Genomic DNA, 24,017 nt, shown 5'->3' with positions numbered 1-24,017 from the left:
ACCAAAACAACTTTTAATGCTTATTAATAAATACTCTTTATTATGTAAATTTTGCACATCGCGCTCACCGTTACACCCAAACGTCCTTATAAATGGACATTTGTCTTCCTGTAAAAGCTTTATATTCTTTTAATTTCATTTCTGTACACATTTATCGGTACAACTTTTCCCCCTACTAGAGAGTGTCACAGTCCATGAAGCAATTGGGAAATAAAGAGAACGTTCATAGAAACAATAAGACAAGGAGACTACTGCAATCTAACCCTACAGTTTACAAGCTTCAATACCAATTCCACCACACCCTTAATAACCCACTCCATAAACCAACAAATCCAGAAACAAAAATAAACCGAACCAAAAGTGCCAGACGTGGTGAGGAAGGCTGGAGGAATGAGTGAGCCCGTCCTTCTTTCAAAGGGAATTTGAAAGAAACAAGACTGATAAAGAGGAGAGAAAACAGAGATGTAGGAATTGAGAAGATGGATGTGGGGAGGGTTTGTGGAGGGTGGACAAAAATAAACTTTCTAATGCATTAGACACAGCTCTGGAATTTATTGTGTTTGATACTTGAGTGTTTTCCCCCTCCATCCATAAAAATCGAGTGCGCGTGCGCGTGATGTTTAGTTGACACTGGTAGTAGGAAACCACTCTCCTCTACACACACTGGAGTGGCAGTATTTGGTGAAGCGATCTTTCAGGTGCTGTCTGTACTGGTCTCGTGTGCTGTAGAATGACTTGTTCTCCTCCACAAACGACTGGATCTCATCCTGTGTCAGGCAGTTCTCCTCGTCCGACAACGCCTCTGCCTCCTCCTGCTTTTCCATGCGTTGTTGGATGAACGAAGACCAAAAAAAAAAAAAAAAAAAAAAAAAAAAAAAGACAAATAATACAAAAGTGTAGTTTTTAAATTTACAGCTACAGTCACGTTTACAAGTGGTACTTCGGTACTGCTCAGAACGAAGGACTCACCAGCAGCTCCATGAGGCTCTTGGTGGTGCCGTCGCTCTGTGTGCAGGTGTCGGACGGGGGCGTCTGGACCGGGCTGCCGGGGCCCTTCCCCTGCTCCTCGGCCCAGGGGAGCCTCTGGACGACGTTGGCGAATGAGCCGCAGCACGTCTCTGGACACGTCGTTTCCTGACAGCGGTGTGGCAGCGAAGCGGTGGGCTGGTCCCCTGAGACGGGCAGGCCTCCCCGGTGACCTTCTGGCGTGCACAGCTTTGCCTTCAGACCCTGCAGGACAGCGGGTGGCGAGACAGGCTTCAGAAGCGACAAAAGACACATATCCAGCACATTCCGGACCCGCCCCCAAACCAATATGGTTCGCACCGAGTCCTCCCGCGTCTACGCAAGCTCCTGATATTTAAGTGGTTTTTGAGGGCAGTGCCAGACTCTGAGGACTCTGAGGCTTGGTGTGAGCTACGACTGGTAAACCCATGATTCTTGTTTTTGCTGCACCAGAGCAAGCTGCGTGAAAGGCAACACAGACCGAGGAACCTGTAGAAGGGCGTCCGACGCGACTCACGTGATGGTAGCCGCACAACGAGCCCTTGCTCCTCCTTTTCTTCTTCTTGCTCTTGGTGTGCTCCTCCAGGTTCACCCAGCACTCCACGCAGCTGTCTGCGCCGGTCTCCTCCTTGTCCTCCGAGCAGCGGTGACTGCACGAGAACTCGCCTGCGGGGACACGGCAAAGCTTTCAGAGGCTGCCGGCGGAGGCCGGACGAGCAGAAGTGTCGCTGGCGGAGAAAGGGGAGGTTGCTTCCATCTTCTACCTGATTCGTCGTGGTTGCACATGCCCTCGGTGCACGCCACGTCCGAGCCTTCTCTGGAGCCCGTCTCGCTGCCTTCCATGCTGGAGGAGTAGCCACAGTCGCTGCCGTTACTGTGAGACGAGAGACCTGTGTGCGAAATTTTGTAAAGGGTAAATCACCGAGTTTTTGGGTTTTCTTTGCTACCGTCTAAACGTAATGGATTGAGCTTGTCGGTACTGCCGGCGGGGGGGGGGGGGGGGGGGGGGACCGATGCTTTCCTTTCTCGGTTTTGGGCGAGCCCAGGATGGAGGCGGCAGGGCAGCTGCAGGAAGAGCTCTCCGCTGGCACGATCGCCTCCACGCTGCCGCCGGACTCCGAGCCGCTGCCGCACGACTTGCAGCCTCTGTCCGCCGAGTCCGTCGACCCCTGAGCGAGGGAGGGGGGGAAAGAGGGCCAAGAGGCAGAGGAAGGGAGGGAGAGGGTGAGCGTGTAGGATATCTAAAAGCGCAGAGCCGCTGATGACGACCGCGCGCTGGGGGTTATGGGCAGGTGTGGAAGGAGAGAGCGTTTCCCCTGCCTCATCCAGGTTCTTGTCTTTGTCGCCCTCGGTCTCATGCCCAGACATGTCGAAGCCGCACTTGTTTTTGCGCCTGTTCTTGCGCTTTTGCCTCTTCTTCTCCTGCTTCAGCTCCTTGGCCCGCTCCTCCTCCGACAGCTCCTCACACAGCTGCTCCAGCCGGCTGATGCCCTGCACCTTCTCCACCGCCGTCTACGTGTGAGAGAGAGAGAGAGAGAGAGAGAGAGAGAGAGAGAGAGCGTGCAGCGTTTAAACAATGAGTAGGCCAGCTGTCACGCAGCTGCGGGGGAGGGGGGGATGCTTTGCACTGGGTACCTCGAAGCTTTTGCGCAGCGCGTCGATGCCCAGGTAGAAGAGCATGTGCCACGTCTGCTCCTCGGCCCGCAGCTTCTGCCAAATGCGATGCAGGCGCTCGTACAGGTGGATGCCCAGGCACGTCAGCACCTCCTCCTGGGCCACGTCGATGGTCTTGGCGTGCCTCTCCCTGCGCCTGCACACAGACACCAGTGCTCGAGCACCCACCACCACACCACGCCACGCCCACGCGCGCTCAGCTCAGAGCAGTTTCCCCCCCCCCCCTTCTTATCTGTGGAACCCCAACCTGATGTTAGTATTTTACGCTCCGGAGGACAAGTCGGCACGTCGCGGCCGAGCTATGACCACACGTGCACGCGAAGAAACATAAACCGTCACACGCCCAAAGAAGTCGTCAAAAATCACATGCGCTCCAGTTATACGGGATGAACGCGCCCGGACGGAAGTCCGAAGACTCGCGGGCCCGGCAGTGACTCACTCATAGCCGCCGGCGAACTCGGGTTCGGCGCGGCCCAGCAGGTGGGCGATGAAGTCGGTCTGGCAGCACACGTGGATGTGGCGCTCGTGTGGACAGCAGCGCAGGCCCTCGTACAGCGCGGCACAGTAGCCCTTCTCGCTGCTGCAGTCCAGCTCGCCCACCAGGATGTTGTAGGCCCGCAGAACCTTGTTCTTGCAGTCCGTGCAGAACCTGGGACAGGGGCCGGAGTCGGCCGGTTACCAGGCAAGAAAGCTAAAGCGCGGCTCATCTGCTCGAGTGCGGGTCTTTGTATCCGTTTCTGGTGCTCGAAATGGTGCTTTGTGAATTAATGAATAAAAATATAAATGAATCCCTGCTAATTCTCAGCTTTGCTTCATCATGTTCATTTCAAAAGAAAAAAGAAAAAACAAACAAAAACATTTGTTTGAGCTGTATTGCAATTTGATTTGGGTGGTAAACGGCATCCTTTACAACCCTATTATGAACACTAGATACATTATTTATCCAGCAGTACACAGGACCAAAAAATGAATAATAAAATACCAAATAAAATCAAACAGCACAGCAAGCAATCTGTTCTTCACAAACTGACTTCACTGCAACAGATGAAAATGTATGCAGCAGGCGTTTTACCTGTGCTTGCGCAGGTAAGTCTCCAGAGTCTCCAGCAGACAAGCACTGTCGATCAGGACTACCTCATCCCGGCACTCCTGGGACATCAGCTCCCACACGTCCATCCAGCTCCCTCTGTGGCACAGCCGGTGTCCATGGTCACCACATACTCAACAGTCGCCATGGCTACAGAATGACCGATAGCGGATACCGCTCGGTCCGGACAGGCTTAGGAAGGGGCGGTATACATGGCCTTAAATGCTGCCTAAACTCAGGCAGCCAGCTCACGGCAACTTCACTGATGCCATGATTATGGACAAAAAAATACAAATAAAAATGATGTGCTGGGTTTGCACATTGCAAGTTGTTTGTAAACTGGTTCAAGGGCCTGATATTGTTCAGAACATTCAAACCTGAGAGGAAGGCAACGAGGGTTTTTTCTGAATACTTACACCCCCCCCCCCCACCCCCCCGTCGCCTAGTAACAGCCTGCCTGTAGGAGGTCTGAAAGAGCCCAAAGTGGAAAAGCGCAGTAGATCAGAGTTCCTTCCTCTCAGCCCAAGAACACATTAACCTTGACTTACCCTAAGGGCTTGGGCTTGTGCGTGTCCAAAGAATGCAACTGACAGCGTTTGTTCTTTTTGCTTTTGGGAATGGCGTCAATAATGTCATTCAACTTTGACCTGCAAAGGTAAAACATAAACTTTACAACACATGCATGCGAGGAGGAGGGGGGGGGGGGGGAGAGACAAAAAACTAAAAACAAAACAAAAACCTCCACAGAACCACCAAAGCTAAACCAACATTCAGCCCCCTCAACGCTAAGACATGCACACCCAGACCCACGCGTGCAACACCTGTGTCGGACCACAGAACATCTGGAGCCCTTGCTTTTACCCATCCAAACATATCCCACAATGCACCCATCCCGCGCTTACCCTGGCCTCGTCAGTGCGCTTACCCGTGGACGTAAAAGAGTGCGTAGAGCTTGCGTGGGTCCGCCAGGCAGGCCCTGGTCACGGAAAGCACGCTGGCCGAGCCCACGGTCAGTGGCTCCAGGGCGAGGTAGCCTGAGTCGCTGAGCTGGGAGAAGAGGCGCTCTACACTGCGCCGGCAGCCCACGCACGGCACCAGCTGGGCCAGCGCACCAAACACCTCACGCGACATCACCATCAGTGCCATGTTCAGGTCCTGCTGCTTCAGCATGCCGTGGTGCTGCCAAGGGTTAAACACAGGTGAGTCAAGGACAGAGTCCTCCGAAGGATCCGTTGGGAATACTGGCCGTGGTGTGCGGGCAACTAAAACAGTAAAAGCTTAAATTCAAAAGCAAAGGGATGGAGCTAGGGAGGAAATTTGCAGGATACTACTCAAAGGGTTCAGCTGCATAGTTTCTGCACAAAACACTACACTCACAGTCGGGTTAGGATATATTGTTCTCAGGATTGCTCTACATCATGACACTTGCAGATTAAATTCTTGCACAATAACCTTACCTCAATAAACTGCTTCATTAGTGAACTGTTGATCTGATGACTGTCAAAGTCCAATACGCTCTCAGGAAATTCCATCACCATCTTTATAAAACATAATGCCAAGCATGGAGAATAACCTTAGTCAGACTACTGACATTCACAAGCGTTATGACAACTTTATATGTAGGTCATTCATTTACAAACACATTTAACTGATACACAAAGCCATTTGTCAATTGCAAAACTCTACAAGACAGATATAGAGAAATTAAATCAATTAATTTGGGGATCACTTGTGGCATTCTAGATCATCCTATAACATGATAGCTCAGTTATAACTACAGTTTGACAGGTACATTAAGGAAACACATTTAACATGGTTTAGCTGGTTTATTCATATCAACCATCAGTATAGATGGTTCTTCTCAAGATTGCAGCAGAGGGGAAAAAAAAATCAAAAATCAAATGACGGCCAGGGGTGAGCCTGCTAGTTGCATTAGCATGAGGCCTATCCTTAAGTGTTAGATATTTGACCCGTGCTCTCTTGCCATGCAGTTTTCTCTCACTGAAAGTAACAGCAATGACATGACTGCAACGATGTGTTCAGTAACAAACACAGGACCTTACCGTGAGCGAGTCATCAATATACAGGGGAATCTGTCTTGCGAGGAAGAGGTAGTCCTCTTCCCCGTCTCTGCAAACGGCTACCAAACGCGCCATGTCTTTTCCCAGCTCTTGTCGGTGTAGCTCTCCCTGTGTACATGGGGAACAGTTTAAAGTATCACGTATTCGCAGTATCACAAACCAAAACGTTCCCCCTCCAGCAATTTTTTTGAACGCTGTCCTTCAAAAGAGTCAATGCAGTTTCAAAAACATCAACTAGCTAGCTAGCTTTTTTTTGCAAGAAGTGTCTTGTAGGAACATGCTAGCTAGTCTCATCTCGCCAGTCACTCCGTACAGTTTAGTTGGCCAAGCAGCTTAGCTAGCTAGGCTACTTAAAGCTAACGAACTGGGTGGTTACGCCCAGTATCCGCGTAATGTTATTGTACTTTTACAACCGTTCATGCCAATAGAAGCACAAAAAAATCATATCCAGTGCACCTCTATTAACTAAAGCCAAACAAACCATTTCCTTCTTTCCAAGCGAAGCACATCATTCAGAGCCATCTCTACGTAGCTAACGCTACCTAGCCAGCTAAGTTACGAGGCACCTGGTTAACCAGCTAGCTAGCTAAGCTAACCTATAGCCTTAAACGAATTCCAACATGAGAACCAACTAAAGGTACTGACAATTTCTTTAATTTGCTTATAAAGTGATAAAACGCTAGCTATATATTCAGCATGTGTCTACAAGCGCATCTATATTCGGACTTCCAGAAGACAGCTAGCTAAGACAATCAAATCCATGTATGACTTGCTGTCAACGCTTACAGCTGGTTAGCGAGGTTGACCATTTAAGCTGTCAGCTAAGCAATATGCGGTTAACCTACGAGCCAAATGAAATAGCGCGGTAGCTAAACAGTGAAATTGTATAACACAATCTAATGAAACATCTTGTTGAACACTCATTTATTATGTAGCTAACACTGAACGAGCTGGATGGTTGTCTATACTGTTCACAGGACGCTAGCGAGGCGGGCTAACTGACAGCTAGCCAACGCTAGAACAACCCACTCCGGCTACTAGCAAAATAACTAGATAAAATTGTTGAACACGGCACTACCTGTATATGAAATCATAACAAACTTATCACAAAACAGCCAAATCGTTAAGCAGCTTTAGAACATTTAGCTGCAAAACACTTGGGTAGCGAGCTACCTTAACACGTCTTGAGGATCTGGGCGAGCGAAACTGAAGCCTCTAAGCGCTTGACATCTCCTGACGCTTCTCCGCAGGAAGTTAGCATAACCGGCTCAACATAATGCTAATAATCCTGACGAGCTCATAGTTTATGTTAGTTAAGACAAAAAAGAAAGTGACATCTTTACTTCAAAAGCTGCACTTACCGCTTTCGAAAGTTTCTGTTTTGTACAAAAACAAACAAGTACGACACTGACGCGTATGTGGCGACAGAGTGTTCTCGTAACCTCTGCCCTTCACGTCAAAAAGTAGTCCCGAGTCCTGCAGACAGCACAGTAAGCAGAGCGTCTCACACAGGGAGTTGTGGTAGTGCTTCACCCAGCTCAACCGCTTACGGTACTGAGAAAAAAAACCCGAGATGTACGATCAACACGGTGAAGCATTTTGTGCGGACAGCTGGCGGATCTCTGAAATGTCCTGTTTCTTGGCAATAAGATTTGGAATTTGACAATATGGAAATTAAGAAATATTTTTAAATATGTTTTATTCGATATTCAAAGTTCATTAATGTGCAACAGCCTGGACCCTTTTTTTCAACACACACACAAAAAAATCTCAAATTATCTTAGCAGCAGGGGAACTGACTACAGCAATGTGGGGAAAAAATTACCAAAACTTGATAGTAATATTGTTGATATGTAAAATGAAAATAGCTAAACTGTTCATGAGCATGTAAAGCAACAATATATAAACAGCAAAAAAATCACTGCTTTTCAGAGTGTCTACAACTGTGTTAGTTAAACCAGTCATTAGATTTGCAAGCAAGAAAAACAACAGTTGATTCCTGCTCACAGACTGAATGAGACACACCTCATCCAATTTTTTTCTTATTCTTCCTTCTGTCTGCAGTCCCCCAGCTGGATTCCAAGAGGTTGACACAAAAGGTGAATTTGACACCATTTTGGCAAAAAGTAACACAATATCAGCCAAGCTCAAACAAGTAAGAAAAAACAAGGACTGGGCCACAGTCCATATACAGAATGAGAGGTTTGCCATTCGACGTGAAACCGGCTCTATACATGTCTGGCATATGAATAAAAGCACCCACAATGCAAAGCTCCCCAAGAGAAGGTTCCAGACCACACGAAGCCAGTCTTTAACCAGAGTCCTTTTCCGCATAAGATAGTCACCAACTTGGACTCCGGCCAGGTAGATGGCAACATAACCCATCGCAGAGAAAATCCCCTCTCTATTAGCCTGCAGAAAGCCATGGCGCTCATTGTTGTGGATGATAAAGTTCTTCAGGTCTGTTGTCTCTAGGACGACTTGGTAAGCTCCGCTTAGCAGCAAAGCCAGGAGCCAAGAGCTTCTGACAGGAAAAACAGAGAGAAGAGCAGATGCCACCACTCTCACCACAGCCAGCGTGAAGAAGAAGTTCCAGTGGATGCCATACTCCGTCATGTGCTCGTGGTAGCCTGATGCCTTCAAGCTCACCAGCCTTAAAATGCCCAGGAGGACCAGGGGCCAGACAGAGAGCATCTGCTTCACCAAATGGCTGAACTTTGAGCCCCGAGTCTCTTTGCCCCTGGCTTCAGGACAGACCAATGCATTGGCCATGACGTATGCTCCCACACCAAAGTCCATGACCCCTGTCCCGTAGGATTCCGTCTTTGCATAACGCCTCGGGAACACACTGAAGTCCACGGCCAAAATGCTGATGGCCGTCTTCACGTTGACCAGCACCCGGAACACAGTCACGAAGGGGACGAGGTTGGACTCCACGCGAGTGTGCATAAATCTGTCCAACGAACTCCGGAAGGTCCCATGAGGAGGTGGTTTCTGGTTCCCGTACAAGAGGATCAGCACAGAAAGGTCAGCTGCAGCCAAACCTACTATAACCAGGTGAAGAATGTCACTGAGAACGGTACACGAGAAAACCAAAGGCATAATCAGCATGGTGAAATCCACGAGGAGGTGGGTAGCAGTGCCGAGAGGGAGAACACCTTTACTCCGGTGAAAGGTGATCAGGAACAGCCCTCTGCTGAGCAGACAGAGAGGGGCTAGGATGCACCCCAGGGACACTTCTGCCAGGGTCGTGCCATTGAGGTTGCTGACAAATGCAACCTTCACTTCAGCCTCAGCCATTGCCTGTGACGATATGAATTATAGTGACAGACCATTACCAAAATATACCTGCAACACACAATAATTTACTATAGTAATAAATAATAACTATACATTTTTTTTAATTTTAATTAATAAAATTCTATTAAATATATCGACAATGATAAAATGAATTGTTTGAAATAAAAGAGAAATTAAAACTCTTTTAAGTTGCACTGTTGAGGCAAAGGTTTGTTTTTAAAACGGACTGAATAGACGTTTTAGAATCATCCTTATCCCCATCTACCAGCAACATTGAGCTCCTGGGAGATACCACAGCATGACTGTCAGCACTAAAAATGCAAAGAAAACGGTTGAGATATTCAACCTACCGCTACACTTGTGATGTATGGAGAATAATTGTGAATGCACGTATTTCATTCCTCATAGCTAATGTTGTTAGCTAGTAGTACAGCTAGCTAGCTACCATTGGCTTCTGCGCTGATCTGTCAAATCAAATTTGAATCGCGATTTTGTATTAGTATTCATGACAAAATATATACAATTACGTTCTTTTCATCTGGCGGTATAACATTCTAGTTTCTGGTTAATCGTTTTCAAATATCTTTATTGCCTTTTCCGCGTGTGTGTTCCGTTCGTGTCGGCTGGGCGTTGCTGTGTATTACGTCATGGCGGAGGTGTGTCTTCGTGCTTTGCAAAACGTGACGTTGCTGCATTTTCGTGCATTGTCGTGCATTTTCGTGCATTTTCGTGCCGGTATGAGCGCTGTGAACTGCTAGGCGGGCAATCGTGTTTGTCCTTCACGCTGGAAGTTTATTACCGAGCAGTGGAAAAGAGTCGGGGGGAAAAAAATCCAATGGCTTGGTCGTGGGGTTAGAAGTTACTGGAGTCGTGATTTCTTGGCTATTTTCTTATGGCAAATGTCAAAAGCAAAAACTTTTGTTTGAGAGTAAAAGCGTCTGGGGGGAATATAGAAACTTGCGCCAAATCCATGAATTTTCATAAGGGTGGAGGTACACGACATCAAGGAGAGGTACGTTATGCTAAACTTTCTTAAAATAGCATATGGCCGGCGGTACCTAGCTAGCTATCTTACCATTTTGGGCATTCACAACTTTAGTGGATTGTTTCCCTTATTGTGTATATCATACTAGTTAAGGCAGCTGTCCCAATTCTTTCCTAATAATATAGCCGGTTAATGATGTAGCCTACGTTAGCTAGCCAGCCAACTGTAGTTTCTATGGGCTACCAAAGGGGGTCTCTCTCTCCCTCACCCCCTCACCCCCCCTCTCTCTTTCTCTCTCTCTTTCTCTCTCTCTCTCTGTTTTATACATTCATTTATCAGTAGATAAATTCATATTAGATTCATATTGGATACAGCAAATTTAAAAGCAAACTATAAATAATGTTGTTGTGTTCCTAATTATGGATCTGTGTGTGTTGTGCCTGAATTAGGCAGATGTCAGTTTAATCTCACACAGGTCACTATGCCACACTGTAGCCTTGCCCAAGATTAGGATGAGTGTAGTAAACACACCATATTCCGTCTAAAGCACGTTATTCCTTGTATTTACAACCTGCGAATTTGTTCTGCTGTTGTTCTGATCTTAATTGGGCCATAGCACGACCCTGTAGTAGGTGGTGTTTTGTTGAATCCTGAAATAATATGACAAATTCCAGGGCATATAAACTAGAAATTAAAACTAGCTAGCTGTTAATAGGAGCGAATTGAATTAGTCTTCAGCTCAAGTCTTGTGCATGTTGTCTGTGACCCCAGTATCCGAATAAGTAGAGATGCGGTTTTCTGCTCGATATTTCCACAGCTGTGGCGGGAACATGGCCAATAACAGGAACCCAGACAAGTAATCACAGTCAGCAGACTATAAACAACAAATGGCCATGATGGACAGATCAGTTCATGTATTGTTGAAGTATTTCCTCATAGGGTGTCCACATTTTAGAAGTCACATGGTGTGCTGAAAACGACGACTTTAGCATACGTCAAGATGTGCCAAACTCCATCTTTGACATAGCTTGCCTCCTGCGTAACCATGGTAATGGCTAAAACGCAAACGTTTTGCATGTCAGTCTGGTTGAGTCAGGCCTCTTGCACCACACACCTCAGTGTTTTTCCTCCAAAGGTGTGTGCATCTGTCGGACCCTGCGGATTAAGGAGCCTTGCATCCAGTCCGCCAGACTGGGCGTATGGGTGGAGCTCCAGTCTGTTATTAACAGCTTAACATCTCTGAGGATCCCTTCTCTTCATGCCTCTCTTCTCTCACATGGGGAACAGGAGACCCCATCTCACACTTCCAACAGCTTGCTTTAAGGGCTTTAAAGATTTCCAATGCAGCGTCGTTGCAGGTCTTGGTGGAGCGTAGGGGAAGTTTCCCCCCACTGCATAACTGTGTTTTCTATATCGTTTGCAGCTGTTAGTAGCTGGGCAGCAACAAAAATTCCCAGGAGGGCGCACAAATATAGAACGGTTGTCACGTCGACCTTAAATGAGATTTCAAATGCCAATCTTTGTTGGTCCACGTGCAGCACCAGCAGAACTGCACATTTAGATCGAAGAGTCACCCAGGAATGCAGCTTTAATTTGACTAAGGATTATCCGTGAATATAAACAATATCATTAAAATAATTTCTTTGGATATAGAAAAATATCCTCATCACTTGTAGTTCCGTAATTAGCGTTAACTACCCAATAACCAAATCTAGTAGTTGGGTTGCTGCTTATTGCTTGGCCTGAGTAAGGTGGGTTATGATGCCAGCTCAGGGCCACAGAGCACATCAGTATTTAAGGCACTGTTGGGTGTAGTGGTCTACTCCATAGGGTTCTCCTCTGGTTGTGTTCTAACTGTTACTGACAACACAAAGTGTGCTTACACACACAGAGTATTAGGACTAATTTGCAGTGAATCACCACTGGCGGTTCTTTAGTTGGCTGATGGGCGTAATATGGGTCTAGGATCCTGCCCCTGGAGGGCTTTAACCTAATTCTCAAAGGAAGCAGCTATGATTTGATTGTATTATGTAGACCTGCCATACGGTTTGACTGTGTGTGTGTGTGTGTGTGTGTGTGTGTGTGTGTGTGTGTGTGTGTGTGATCCACCACAGCTGGCTCTGTACCTTGGTTCAACCTTAATTGGCCTCTACCTGGATGCTTTTACATATGTCCACCATTTGAATCACTTTTATTATCACATCACTACATGGCGTGTGTGTGAGTGAAAAACCTATGCATGTCCACACCGCAGTGTAATTAATACGCATAATATACAGTGCAATGTACAATATACACTAGACATTACAATAGATGCTGTAAGATAGACACTATACGATAGACTCTGTACGTACCAAACGGACAATACAAAAGGCAAGACATGGCTCATCCGGCTGTGTTAGTGGTACAGAGTAGTTAGCAGCGAAGTTGACAATAAATCTGCCTGTGAAGAGTGAGCATTGTTCTGCCAGTAATCGCGTACTGGGACAGTGGCTTGTTTGGATCCAAGAATGGTTGTAATTATTAAAGTCAGCTAGTAGCGTTGTTGGATGTAGTTTCGGTTAACATTCGAACCTGCTGAGTGAGCTGTTCATGATGAGAGAATGGTGATAAGCAGGTATTTATACAGTGAAACGCAAAGGGCAAAAGAAAAGTGTCTGAAACTTCACTGCAATTAGCATGTATGTGTGTACGTATGTATACTTACATGAGTAAGTTGTTCTGCCAGTACCAGTAAAGCTGCGTGCGTGCGTGCGTACTCTCTGCAGGTGAATGGCGCGAGAGAGCAGGTCCAGACTTGCAGGCTATCTCTCAATGACTCACTGGAAAGAGATGTCAGAACATTCCTGGTGGATGAAGCTGAGCTCCACACCTACGATGACCTCACCAAAGTGAACCCCTTGACCCCAACCATAGGTATGTGGGCAGATCAGCAGCCAGTTAAGATTTAAACCACTGCAGGTCTCGTATAAGAGGAATTAAAGATTTTAGTACTTTGGTTTTTGGTGCTTGAAGTTTTTACTGAGTGACGTTGCATTTTTCACTCAAATTCTAACACATGCATGCTCCTAACACGTAGCGACAATTAGATCATCGCTGAATTAGATCAGATTTACAATCAGAAACCTTCAGATCTCGTCTTTTTATTTAAGCTCCTGAATCAGATGAGAATTCCAGTACTTAAACGGCTTCTGATGGAGATTGAGGGCTGCACACGGAACCGTCGTTCATGACGGGGTATGACGTTGTTAAAGAATGTCCGTCTCTTGCCCCTGAATCAGGGCAGCTCTAGCTCTAAGACTGCCCTGAGGTAACATGCGTGTCTTCTCAACATGCGTGCACCGGTGAAGCAGATGCGTAGGGCGTACATGGTCGGTCTTTAGATTTTATTCATTGAAGGGCTTGTGACGGTTTCTTGTGTTCCTTTCCATCATGCCAAGGCTGGTTGCTTAACTGCGTGTCCTTTAACGATTGCTGCTGGTTTGTTTTGTTTTGTTTTGTTTTTTTTCTCCGAACACAACCACTGCAGGTGTGATGAATTCAGTTCCCAGATCGTCGATGTTCGATGTGTAGGAATGCGTTGCTTTTCATGAGATGCTGTTTGCTTACTGACCAATAATGAATGCGCTGTTTATGGTATTATTCCTGAGCTGTAACTTTGTGGGTGTGTGTGTGTGGGTGTGGGTGTGGGTGTGTGGGTGGGTGTGGGTGTGTGGGTGTCATAGTGCTGAAGTGCCTGCAGGCCCGTTATGGGGCGAGGGTGTTCTACACACGCGCGGGCTGCACCCTGGTGGCCCTCAACCCCTTCCAGCCTGTCCTGGACCTCTACTCCCTGGACGTGATGCACAAGTACCACGCCGCTGCCCAGCCGCAGGTAAACCTCCTGCACCAATCAGAATCAAACGAGCCCCTCATACCTTTGTGCACCTGGAGAAAATCCTGTGGACTTGTGAAACTGGAGGAATGGGTTCCTAAAAGTTCTTTTCATAACACATCTGCTAAATGTTATCTGCTAAATGTTATCTTCTATATGGTTCGAGTACCATTAGCCTGAATTACCAGACATGCACATGGACATTATGCATACTGTGCCATATTGATTAGCATTAACTTGAATGCATTGGTATATACTTTATCAAAGGTTAGGTGATTGAAATATAAGCGTCATCAAAAGCAAAGTGACTGAACTGCAAACATCGTTGCTGTTGCAATGTGCCACCGTCCAATGACCTTGAAAACACGAGCAAACATTTGCATGCCTGCTGTGATGACCCCAAGTAGGCTGAACACAAAGACATAGAGAGTGACGTTTTCAGTGTCCAGTCTAACCAGCTTTCATGAACTTCTTTAGAGTTTCGCACTGCCGTTCTACCTTAATTATTGCCGCAGGTGGCCGTGGGGTTGTTTATTACCGGGTGCTTAGCACTGTGCTACTGCAGGACAACCTTGGCTGGGCTAACTGTATTTGTTTAGCCCTTCGGGTGCATTTCAAGGTGAACTGCGGATCAGGGCGTCTACCAAAACAAGCTAACGTGGCGTTTGACCTAGCGGGGTGAACTTCCCAGGCTCGGCTTAACGGGGCAGCGTAGGTGTTTGTGGGATCCTCCTTAGCCATGTTTCAAAGTGACATCAAAATATGTTTCATTATTAACTTTTATTTATTTGTTTTGTTGTGAGATTTCTGTTTAGACCTAAACCTCGAGGGAAAACCGAAACAAAAAAGCATTGTCAGTTTTGAAAAGGAGGCTGGAAAGTGCCCTTCAGTGCTTGTGTGTCTGTCCTCGTGCAGGACCTTAAGCCGCACATCTTCATCGTGGCGGAGGAGGCCTACAGGAACGTGCGGGGCCAGGTGGAGCCCGTCAACCAGTCGCTAGTGGTCTCTGGGGAGAGCGGAGCCGGGAAGGTGGGTAGAGCTCCACCACTTCACCCGTTCTGACATGGTCCGGTTCTCCCGTCGTTGACGGGCCACCGCGTTTCTCTTCCCCAGACGTGGACGTCGCGCTGCCTGATGAAGTACTATGCTACTGTGGCTGCCTCCCGCCACGGGTCCCGCCTCCCGCCACGGGTCCCGCATCCCGCCATGGGTCCCCCCTTCTCCTGCAAGTCTCAGGACACGGTGGAGAGGATTGAGAGACGCGTGCTGGACTCCAACCCTATCATGGAGGCTTTCGGTGAGCGCGAGAGAGCTGCGCAACAAAAAGAAGACTGAGATGCAGGGGTGGGTTTTGAGAGCTGACGTCATCAGAGAAAGGTGCAGAAGCGTAAGGAGAGGGCGTTGGAGGGTGAGACCGTGCAGACAGCAAAAGCAGAAACCACTTCGACCGTGACGGAGAGTGAACCTCCATTCCTCTCTGTTGATCGTTTTCCAGACTTAGCTTTGGGACTCTAATTCCAGCATGTTGCTTTCTTCCTCTCCCCTTTCCCGCTCCGGCAGGAAACGCTCGCACGGTGCGCAACGGCAACAGCAGTCGCTTCGGAAAATACATCCAGCTCCAGCTGAACAGGTCATTCCCGTTACGCCCTCTGCGCATTTGCTGTCTGCCTTTTGTGTTGCGTCACTGCCCGCTGACGCCCGATCTGACGTGATGATGGCGGGCGGGGCTCGGTATTCCTCCTGCAGTTCCCAGCTGCTGGTAGGGGCGTCGGTGCAGACCTACCTGCTGGAGAAGACCAGGGTGGCCTTCCAAGCGGCTAACGAGAGGAATTTCCACATATTCTACCAGGTGAACGCGAGACCTCCATGTAGTCCAATCCCACGGTCCCGTCTAACAAGGCCGTGGGGCCACCGTATTTATCTGCTTTTCTGCTCTTCTTGCGGTTCAGATGATGAAAGGGGCAACAGAAAAACAGAGGCAGGAATGGGGGATGCAGGAGGACCAGACGTTTGCCTGGTTGCCAAACGCAGAGAAAACCCTCGAAGGTTCCCATACGTCTCTTTGCCTCGAGGTCTTAGAATAGGTTCGGAATATAGGGAAATGTGATTTTTTGGTGTCGTTTTTCCTTTTTTTTTTTTTTTTATATATCTCAACAGAGGATTTTTTCCAAGAAACGGTGGAAGCCATGGCCAGCTTGGGCATCGACGTGGACAAGCGGGCACAAATATTCAGGGTGAGATGAGACAGCAGATGCCAAGCCCTGAAGCTCACCTCTTCCGTCATGCCCACATGTTGCCTGACCGCCTGTGTTCCCTCCCTGCCTTTCGCATGCCCTTCTGGCGACGTTTCCGTAACACGGTGGCGTGCAGCTCTTGGCAGGCATTCTGCAGCTGGGGAACGTCCGCTTCCGTCCACCTGCCTGCGAGTCTAAGCGCTGTGAGCTCGGCGAACAGTCAGAAGGTAGCAGATCATTATCCGTTATTTGCTGAGCACATTCTGCTGTTCCACTCCCTGTATTCTCTTGCAGCCGAGCTGGTGCTTGCTAACGTGCAGGATTGGTTCTCTGGTTTCTCTGAAAAAGACATGGACTTTAAAGCATTTTCTTCTGAGAAATTGTGACCCACAGGATGTCTTTGTCAGTGCAAGTTGATCAGTAGGGTGGCGTTTCTCATCGCTGTGCTCAAAGTGTAGAACTCGACGTGCTTGCGAGTTTTTATTTTTACCTCCCATGATCGCATCCGCGCCTGACGTCGTGTGTGTGTGTGTGTGTGTGTGTGTGTGTAGGTTCCCTGCGGAAGGCGGCAGCCCTGCTGCGTGTATCCCCTGACGAGCTGGAGGAGCGTCTGAGCGTGCAGCGTCTGCACGCGGGTCGGCAGGGCGCCCTGCTCAAGCCCTGCTCTGCGGGCGAGTGCGCCGTGCGCCGGGACTGCCTGGCCAAAGTCATCTACGCCCAGTGAGCTGAACTGCACCCACAGCCACGCTCCACCCACACCACACCTACAACACACTTCACCCGGGACCGCACTTAATTAAAATATTTAAAGCTTTATTTTAATGACCTTAAAATATATAACATGACAAAGCAGATAAAAGTGATTACGTCATGTCATAGAAACCGATCTTTGTTGATCACGGAAGGAAACACCTTATTTAAGTGCTGTTATTGTTTTTTATTTATTTATTTAGTGTGTGTGTGTGTGTGTGTGTGTGTGTGTGTGTGTGTGTGTGCGTGCGCGCTGTTCTGTTCGGCAGCCTGTTCGAATGGCTGGTCACCTTCATCAACGGCAGCATGTGTGCTGACGATGCCAGCTGGTGCACCTTCATCGGTACGCAAGCTACTCGCCATCCTCCCTGCGTTGCGAACAGAAAAGTCTGATAAATCTCTGGCACGACCTTCCCTCCCTCCCGCAGGCCTGCTGGATGTCTACGGCTTCGAGCGCTTCCCGCTCAACAGCCTGGAGCAGCTGTGCATAAACTACGCCAACGAAAAGCTCCAGCAGCACTTTGTGACGCTCTATCTGCGCGCCCAGCAGGAGGAGTATGTTTCCGAGGGCATGCACTGGTCCATCGTCCGTTACCGCGACAACCAGGACTGCCTGGACCTGATCGAGGGCAGCCCCTCCAGCATCTTCTCCCTGCTTAACGAGGTGCGGCTGATATCCAGTCCTTGGGGACCGTTTGGCTATGTGTTTTGTTTTTTGTTTGTTTGTTTTGTTTTTTTAAATTCTGTTTCGGGTCCCCCCCGAAGCAGGCCGGGCTACACTGCATCATAACTGCCTGGACAAGGACCGGGGACGAACCGGGGGGCCCACAGGGACCGGATCAAAGACTCTGATCTAGCGTAACACAGCAGAGTACGGCCACAGTCCCTGGTGGTTGTGGGTGGTGTTCGGCATTGTACGGCGCATGGTGTGGTGTAGAGCGGTGTAGTAAGGGTTTGTTGTGGAGACGCACCGTGTGTTCTGGTTCGTCCTGAGCTGTTCTCTCCCCTGTCCAGGAGTGCCGCCTGAACAGGGCGTCCGATGCCGAGCGGTTGAGCAAGCGCCTGCAGACCGAGCTCTCGCGTAGCAGTAGCGTGAGCTGGGACAAATTCAGCACCCAGCCGCACTTCACCGTGGCCCACTACGCAGGCGACGTCACCTACCACGTCCATGGTATGATGGAGAAGAACAAGGTACTGTGTGCGTGCGTGAGGATGCATGGAAAAGCACTCAGCTAAGCAGGAGCAGTACCTATAGAGCACACGTAGACTACTGTGTGTGTGTGTGTGTGTGTGTGTGTGTGTGTGTGTGTGTGTGTGTGTGTGTGTGTGTGTAGGACCCAGTTCCCCCCGAGCTCCTCAACTTGCTGCAGCAGTCTGAGGTGCCCCTGTTGCAGAGCCTGTTTGCAGGTTCAGGCACCGAAGGACACGGGCCCCGAGGCCCCAGCAAAGTCACCGTCGTCTCCAAATTCAAGGTAAACCGGGGGGCCATTCCGTCAGGGGCGGGGGGGCCGAACCAACCCCCCAGAGCGGAGGTAGTCGCTGGAATCCAGTCATACGAGCCCTGAACTGAGCATAATGGGATATGGAGGCTTTCGTCAAGAAGGGAATGCCTCTGGTTCTCCGAGGGATGAAAAGGTGGAAATCTACCTGCCACTCTGTACACCACAACCTGTCTGTGTCTGTGTGAGCCCAGGTGTGGTCCGTACAATAATCTCTGATCCTTCCAAAATCACTGCTCCGGTTGCCACGTGTGGGGTTTGTGTGACTGCTTTGTTTTGTAACGCGACCGTGTTGACTTATCGCGTCGCTTGGCTTTTCGTGGAGGACAAATCCCTGCGGCGTATTTCATGTAATCCATCCATCTGTCCGTTCGATGGGCCCATGTCCGCACTCTTCTGCATCACGGCGTGTCTAATAAGACCACACGTGCATAGGGCGGAAGCAAAACGCACGTCTCTGCTGACCTGCGTGGCTACGGTCATTCTCCTTATTCGCACACGTTCCTACATGGTGGAATGCCATGTATACCAAAAGGTGTGCTGTTTGCCACTCGAGTGTTCTTCCACTCGATCCACGATCCATGTGGTATCCTTCAGTGTGAAAGCGAACCAGAGATGACGAGCCCTGCCCTCGCACGAACCGGCAATCGGTTCCAGGGGCAGACTCGGGCTTTCGGAACAAGTGTGAAAACGCGTCATTTTCATGTGCTGCTATTGTGATTGCTATTGTGATCACCCACAGGAACTGTGTGTTGCGCGTGTGTGTGTGTAGAACTCACTGGAGAGTCTGATGAGGATTCTACACAGCACCACTCCACACTACACGCGCTGTATCAAACCCAACGCCGACTGCACTCCGCTCTCCTTCAAAGGGGAAGAGGTGAGCACCGCCGCCCCTCCCCTCTGCCTCCGTCAGCCCTGCGTGCGCGCCACTGACGTGCTGTAGCTTCACGGTGGCCTGTTGGCTGTGTTCCCAGGTGATGAGCCAGCTGGAGGCCTGTGGCCTGGTGGAGACCATCCACATCAGTGCAGCAGGTTTCTCCATCAGGTACCGCACACGTGCGTGTGTGTGAGTGCGTGTGCGTGCCAGCCAAGAGACAGTGACTACAGTGTGAATGTTAATGTACGACGTACAGTATACAGAAAGGTTATGGAATTACTGTATTACAAGGTTTTATAAGATGTACAGTGTACTGCATATCTGTGTCTGTCTGTGTGCCCACACACACACACACACATTCGCACACTGCCATTCACGTCTGTATTCCTGCAGGATTCCCTATGGCAGCTTCGTCCAGAGATATGGGCTGATCACCAGCGCTTGGCTCCCAGCTCAGACCAGTCACGAGGAAGGTGCGAGGGCATTTCATCTTGCTCTCCCCGTCCCGTCTGCCTGCTGACTTAATCTCGCTCACTCTCTCACACACACACACACACACACACGGACACTCGCTCGCTCGCTCACTCCGTTCTATTCAAGTAGGGTGAGTGGGTTAGGTGGTCTCAGCACCAGCTGAGCGAGGGGTCTGGGTGTAGGTCTGAGCGCTTGGGTTTTAAATGCTCCACATTCTACCGTATTTTGATTACTGGAATTTGCATGCAGCCAAAATCTTGGAGATCTTTTCTGAATGGGTAAAATCAGTGGATATCAGCATGATTCCACATGTAGGGGTTTCCCCCTCTCTAACTGTCTAACTCAGTCACACACACACACACACACACACACACACACACACACACACACACACACACACACACACACACACACACACTCTTTCTCTCACACTCCTTCACTATCACACACTCTCTCCATAGGCAGTGAGGTTCTGAATCATGTTTCTGTTTTATTTTTTATTTCTTCTCGGCACTCTCCAGACCGTCTGGCCCTCGTCGTTCAGGACATCCTGAGTGCTGTCCTGATGACGAGTCCTGCCGGGCTCTCCTCCTCTTCCTCCAACAACAACAACAATAACAACACCACCACCACCATGGTGCACTGTGGGAAGACCAAACTGTTCCTCACTAATCCCATGGTAATGACACCTCAAGATGGTCAGCATTTGATTGGTAATGGCTGTTAAAAGGTGTCAGCGAACTTTGCAGACAGTCCTGTTCTTTTTGAGTCGAATGATGCTGGTTGCCATAAAACGAATGCTGAAATATCTCGAACCGTGCGTGCGTGCGTGTGCTCCTCTAGCTGGAGCTTCTGGAGGCTCACAGGAACAGGGTGCGCTCTGCCAAGGCCTTCTGCGTGCAGTGCTGCTGGCGCAGGTACCAGCGGCGCCAGCGGGCCGTCAGGACCCAGCGTGCCACTCGCATCCAAGCAGGTGCGGCACCTGGCGCTCACCCCCACGCACAGCTAAGAACGGCACTTTTTACGGTTGTGTTGTGATTACGTGGAGCTAGAGTTGCGGCACTTTTGTTCCAAGATGATAAATTTAAGAGAGTTGTGCAAGGACTCGGCTGATGTGTGTATTCTTTCAGCGGTGAGGGCCTGGCTGGCGAGGAGGGAGGTGAGAAAATGGCACAGAGCTGCCTCAGTCATACAGACCAGATGGAGGTCTTGGAGGGTGAGTGATTCCGTGATTTCGGGCGGTGGTGTGCAAATGGTTGTATTTTGCGTGTTACTTTTGCAGACCTTTTTTCTCTCACTCTTTGGCCTTTTCCCCCCAACTCTACCTCTAAACCGCTTACACACACACTCACTCACTCTCATTCTCTAGACTTGGATGGACACCCTGGCCAAGGAGGAGCTGGACGGCGCCGAGGAAAAGTGCGAGGAAGAGTTTCGCCCCATGCCCCCTCTGTCCCATGCGCCAAGGGAGGGGCACCCTGCGCAGCCCCCCAGCGTGGGGGCACCCGTGGCGGTGTGCGCCTGGCCTCTGGGCCTTGCCCTGGCCTGCACCCCACACCTCACCCTGACCTTCACCGCCACCGGCTTCCAGAGGCTCGCGTCCGCGACGGCCGCCCTGAAGATCCCCTCCAGGCAGGGAGAGTACAAGGTGGAGACCAATCAGTTCGAGCGGGGCGTGGCCTCCATCAGGGCACAGCCACGGGTGAGAGGCCTGCGCTGGCGGACGGCGCCGTTGCGTTTGGCACATTGCTTTCCATGGATTTGTACATCCCCGCGCTGTGCTTTATGTCCCCAGGGTTCCGTGAAGCTCCACGCGAGGCGCTCGCCTCTGCACTACGCCCATACGTACCCGGGACATCACCACGACGGAGTGGCCGGTTTCAACCAGATCCTGCTGGAGCAAACCTGATCCCTCATCACTCAGTTCCCAAGCCTGCACCCAGTCCATGCACCTTTCCAAAGCACAAGCAGGAATGCAAGATAAAGTAGGGAGACAGTACAAGGTCTGTTTTAAGTGTAGGTGCCTTCCGTTCCAAATGGAATATTGTCCAGCTGCTGTTGGCTTTTTTTAATGTGTATTTATTCAGGGAATTTCACTTCCTGCATAAGGCTTGTTTCATACCTGTCTAACCAATAATGGTTGTGGTTTAAATTCTGCTTGTCATCTTGAAATTACAATATATGACTGAGATTTATTTAATTACAGATGTCATGTTAATTAACTGAGATTTGTGGGTATGAAGACAGTTGAGATCAGCTCAGATTTAGGTTTAGCCTAAATTACAGGTAATGGCGATCACAAAAGAAAGATTTTGTGTAAACTTTTTTTTTTTTTTTTAAGTATTTTAATTTTGGTTATGTATATGCAAAAGCACCAACTAGTGGACCAGCAAATAATCAAGTATTACTTGAATTTATGATTCCTTGTTCATCAGCGGTGAGGGATGGTGCGGCATTAACTGGAACATGTCCCTGCCATTTTGTGCTGTATACTTTGTGTACGGTTTTGCTTTAAGGCTTTCTGCACAAGAACAGGGAAACGTGGACCTTGCCTTGTAACCTCTGTGGCTTTGGTTTCCCTTTTGTACTCTATTCTCAGGCTGAAAATGAATCACATACCGGGTCCTCACATTACTGCCATACTTACCTGAACAATAAAGAAAACACAAACGCTCTGTTGTCTCGTGCTGTTGATGTCTTAGTAATACGAGTACGTTTTGATTACGCCGCATGCTCTAATGCTATGTGCCTGTTTACACAAAATGAATTTGATTGCTCTTCAGGTTAGAGTGGTAATAGCAGTTGACATTAGCTGAGAAAAAAACCCCAAATCACATTTACCTGACACTTTTATCCAAAGCAATTCACAATTATGACTGAATACAACTTGAACAATTGAGGATTATGGGTCTTGCTCAGGGGCCAACAGTGGTAGTTAGGCGGTAGTTAGGCATGAAGCTCAGCCACCACTGCCCCTAATGGTCAGAGCATTCAGGTATCACATACCTTAAATACTATTTAAAAATACTGTTGAGTGTGACTCAATGATTTCAGGAGCTCAGTGCAATGAAGGACCACTTACTTTTGGCATCTGTGTTTGAAAGTTTTGAACTTTTGAATACTGTTTTTAGAATAGAAAAAATTGGGATAAATATACTTTCTTTACTGAGATGCTTTGTGATTATTCATATTTTAAGAAAGCATGACCATTTGAGATATTGAAGGCAAAACAATTTTGTTTTGTTGTTAGGTTTGCCTATTATGTCCTTACCGTTTACATTTCCATGTTACTCCAGGTCTTCATCCTTGTCAAGATGAGGAAGGATTTTCAGAGTTCAGTCTTAGATTAAAAAAAAAAAAAAGTTTATTTGGTCAAAGTGAATGGAAAAATCATAGATTAGTTAGACTTAGAAAATAGAGCAAACTTCACAAATCCATACTTGCAATCAGCAGTCTTAAATGGCCAAGGTTCATAGCCTTTTAAACACTAAGCACCCATCTACCACCTAGAAAAATGTTCCTTCCATGTTACTGATGCAGCATGATTAAAAAAAGCACTAAATCCCAGTTTGTGTCCCCAGTTCCAGCCTACTTCTCCCCATGCTGGTTTGTACATATTTCAGGACTTGTCCGGTTAAAGCTCTTCTCATTCACTTTAGCTCAATATCCATCGTCGATTTCTTCTGCTTCTTTTTCTGTCGGTTCAATGATTTGCAAGCACTGGTCTGCAAATTCCACAAAAAGCGGCTCCTGCATGGCCTTCTTCATTGCTTGTGCCTTGTCCTGGGCAGAGTCTACCATCAACATCAGCTGCCTGAGGTGCGGGTTGCGCAACAGGCTCATCAGGGTCTCCGATTCACCTGCATCAACAGAGGGAACCAGGTGAACGACAACACGCACATCAACTAACGTCTCGAAGTAAGGGCAGATCTGAACTGATATGATAATTAATATTTTAGATGTCGACATGCATGTACCATTTCGTGCATGCCATCCACCTTGATTATATCTCTGCAATACATAGACTTGCCAAATTTTAAATCCTTATTTCCTGGATTTGCACAGGGCAACCACAAGACATTACTCCACTGCAATTTATTTTCTGGTCTCTATTAAGCTAATCACAAAGCACACTCCATGTACCATTATAGGCTACTGTAACCATAGTAATATA

At 48.4% G+C, this 24,017-nt stretch overlaps 4 protein-coding genes across 14 annotated transcripts in view; 1 reads left to right on the top strand and 3 right to left on the bottom strand.

The window, feature by feature from the left end:
• Positions 1 to 11: 11 nt before the first annotated feature.
• On the bottom strand, positions 12 to 7,362 carry ggnbp2 (gametogenetin binding protein 2). Of its 3 annotated transcripts, none has more exons than XM_081719777.1 (14): positions 7,209 to 7,362; positions 5,830 to 5,955; positions 5,224 to 5,304; positions 4,692 to 4,945; positions 4,315 to 4,413; positions 3,752 to 3,865; positions 3,119 to 3,328; positions 2,641 to 2,815; positions 2,326 to 2,517; positions 2,029 to 2,174; positions 1,770 to 1,897; positions 1,523 to 1,671; positions 970 to 1,230; positions 12 to 815 (listed from the first exon to the last, which is right to left on the bottom strand). In XM_081719777.1, exons 2-14 carry the CDS (start codon positions 5,920 to 5,922, stop codon positions 621 to 623), a joined length of 2,097 nt encoding a protein of 698 aa, XP_081575903.1. In that variant the 5' UTR covers positions 5,923 to 5,955; positions 7,209 to 7,362; the 3' UTR covers positions 12 to 620. The 3 variants fall into 3 exon arrangements, with proteins under 3 accessions (XP_081575903.1, XP_081575905.1, XP_081575904.1); XM_081719779.1 differs by having other exon boundaries at positions 12 to 812; XM_081719778.1 differs by lacking the exon at positions 7,209 to 7,362 and adding an exon at positions 7,021 to 7,191.
• Positions 7,363 to 7,529: 167 nt separating this feature from the next.
• pigw (phosphatidylinositol glycan anchor biosynthesis, class W) lies at positions 7,530 to 9,839 on the bottom strand. Of its 3 annotated transcripts, XM_081719781.1 has the most exons (3): positions 9,498 to 9,777; positions 9,006 to 9,150; positions 7,530 to 8,894 (listed from the first exon to the last, which is right to left on the bottom strand). In XM_081719781.1, the coding sequence occupies exons 2-3, from the start codon at positions 9,145 to 9,147 to the stop codon at positions 7,669 to 7,671; spliced, it is 1,368 nt and encodes a 455-aa protein (XP_081575907.1). In that variant the 5' UTR covers positions 9,148 to 9,150; positions 9,498 to 9,777; the 3' UTR covers positions 7,530 to 7,668. The 3 variants fall into 3 exon arrangements, with proteins under 3 accessions (XP_081575907.1, XP_081575906.1, XP_026866090.2); XM_081719780.1 differs by having other exon boundaries at positions 7,530 to 9,150; positions 9,740 to 9,839; XM_027010289.3 differs by having other exon boundaries at positions 7,530 to 9,150.
• A 54-nt stretch (positions 9,840 to 9,893) lies between these two features.
• On the top strand, positions 9,894 to 22,516 carry myo19 (myosin XIX). Of its 3 annotated transcripts, none has more exons than XM_081718966.1 (23): positions 9,894 to 10,159; positions 12,901 to 13,048; positions 13,858 to 14,006; positions 14,922 to 15,035; positions 15,120 to 15,303; positions 15,567 to 15,636; positions 15,753 to 15,855; positions 15,956 to 16,052; positions 16,164 to 16,240; positions 16,377 to 16,467; positions 16,792 to 16,960; positions 17,260 to 17,333; positions 17,419 to 17,654; positions 18,005 to 18,181; positions 18,325 to 18,462; positions 19,262 to 19,369; positions 19,467 to 19,537; positions 19,763 to 19,842; positions 20,365 to 20,522; positions 20,687 to 20,816; positions 20,974 to 21,059; positions 21,213 to 21,491; positions 21,639 to 22,516. In XM_081718966.1, exons 1-23 carry the CDS (start codon positions 10,040 to 10,042, stop codon positions 21,750 to 21,752), a joined length of 2,973 nt encoding a protein of 990 aa, XP_081575092.1. In that variant the 5' UTR covers positions 9,894 to 10,039; the 3' UTR covers positions 21,753 to 22,516. The 3 variants fall into 3 exon arrangements, with proteins under 3 accessions (XP_081575092.1, XP_035383458.1, XP_081575091.1); XM_035527565.2 differs by having other exon boundaries at positions 9,895 to 10,159; positions 21,213 to 21,545; XM_081718965.1 differs by having other exon boundaries at positions 9,895 to 10,159; positions 21,213 to 22,516.
• The window catches only part of znhit3 (zinc finger, HIT-type containing 3), a 3,323-nt gene continuing 988 nt past the window's right edge, over positions 21,683 to 24,017 (bottom strand). The window contains exons 5-7 of one of the 5 annotated variants that reach the window (XR_014124835.1): positions 23,284 to 23,703; positions 23,115 to 23,183; positions 21,683 to 21,795 (exon numbers count right to left, since the gene is read on the bottom strand). Coding sequence is in view for 1 of the 5 variants with exons in the window: in XM_027010308.3 (XP_026866109.1) it covers positions 23,504 to 23,703 (200 nt within the window). In the remaining 4 variants the exon portion in view is untranslated. Of the gene's footprint in view, positions 21,796 to 22,674; positions 23,704 to 24,017 lie in introns of those variants that run through there. The other 4 variants (XR_014124834.1, XR_014124832.1, XR_014124833.1 and 1 more) reach the window with 4 other exon arrangements.

The sequence above is a fragment of the Electrophorus electricus genome, chromosome 8 (assembly GCF_041902795.1).
Source record: "Electrophorus electricus isolate QZ-2024a chromosome 8, ASM4190279v1, whole genome shotgun sequence".
NCBI lineage: Eukaryota > Metazoa > Chordata > Actinopteri > Gymnotiformes > Gymnotidae > Electrophorus > Electrophorus electricus.
This window is presented reverse-complemented; position numbering and strand designations above follow the sequence as displayed.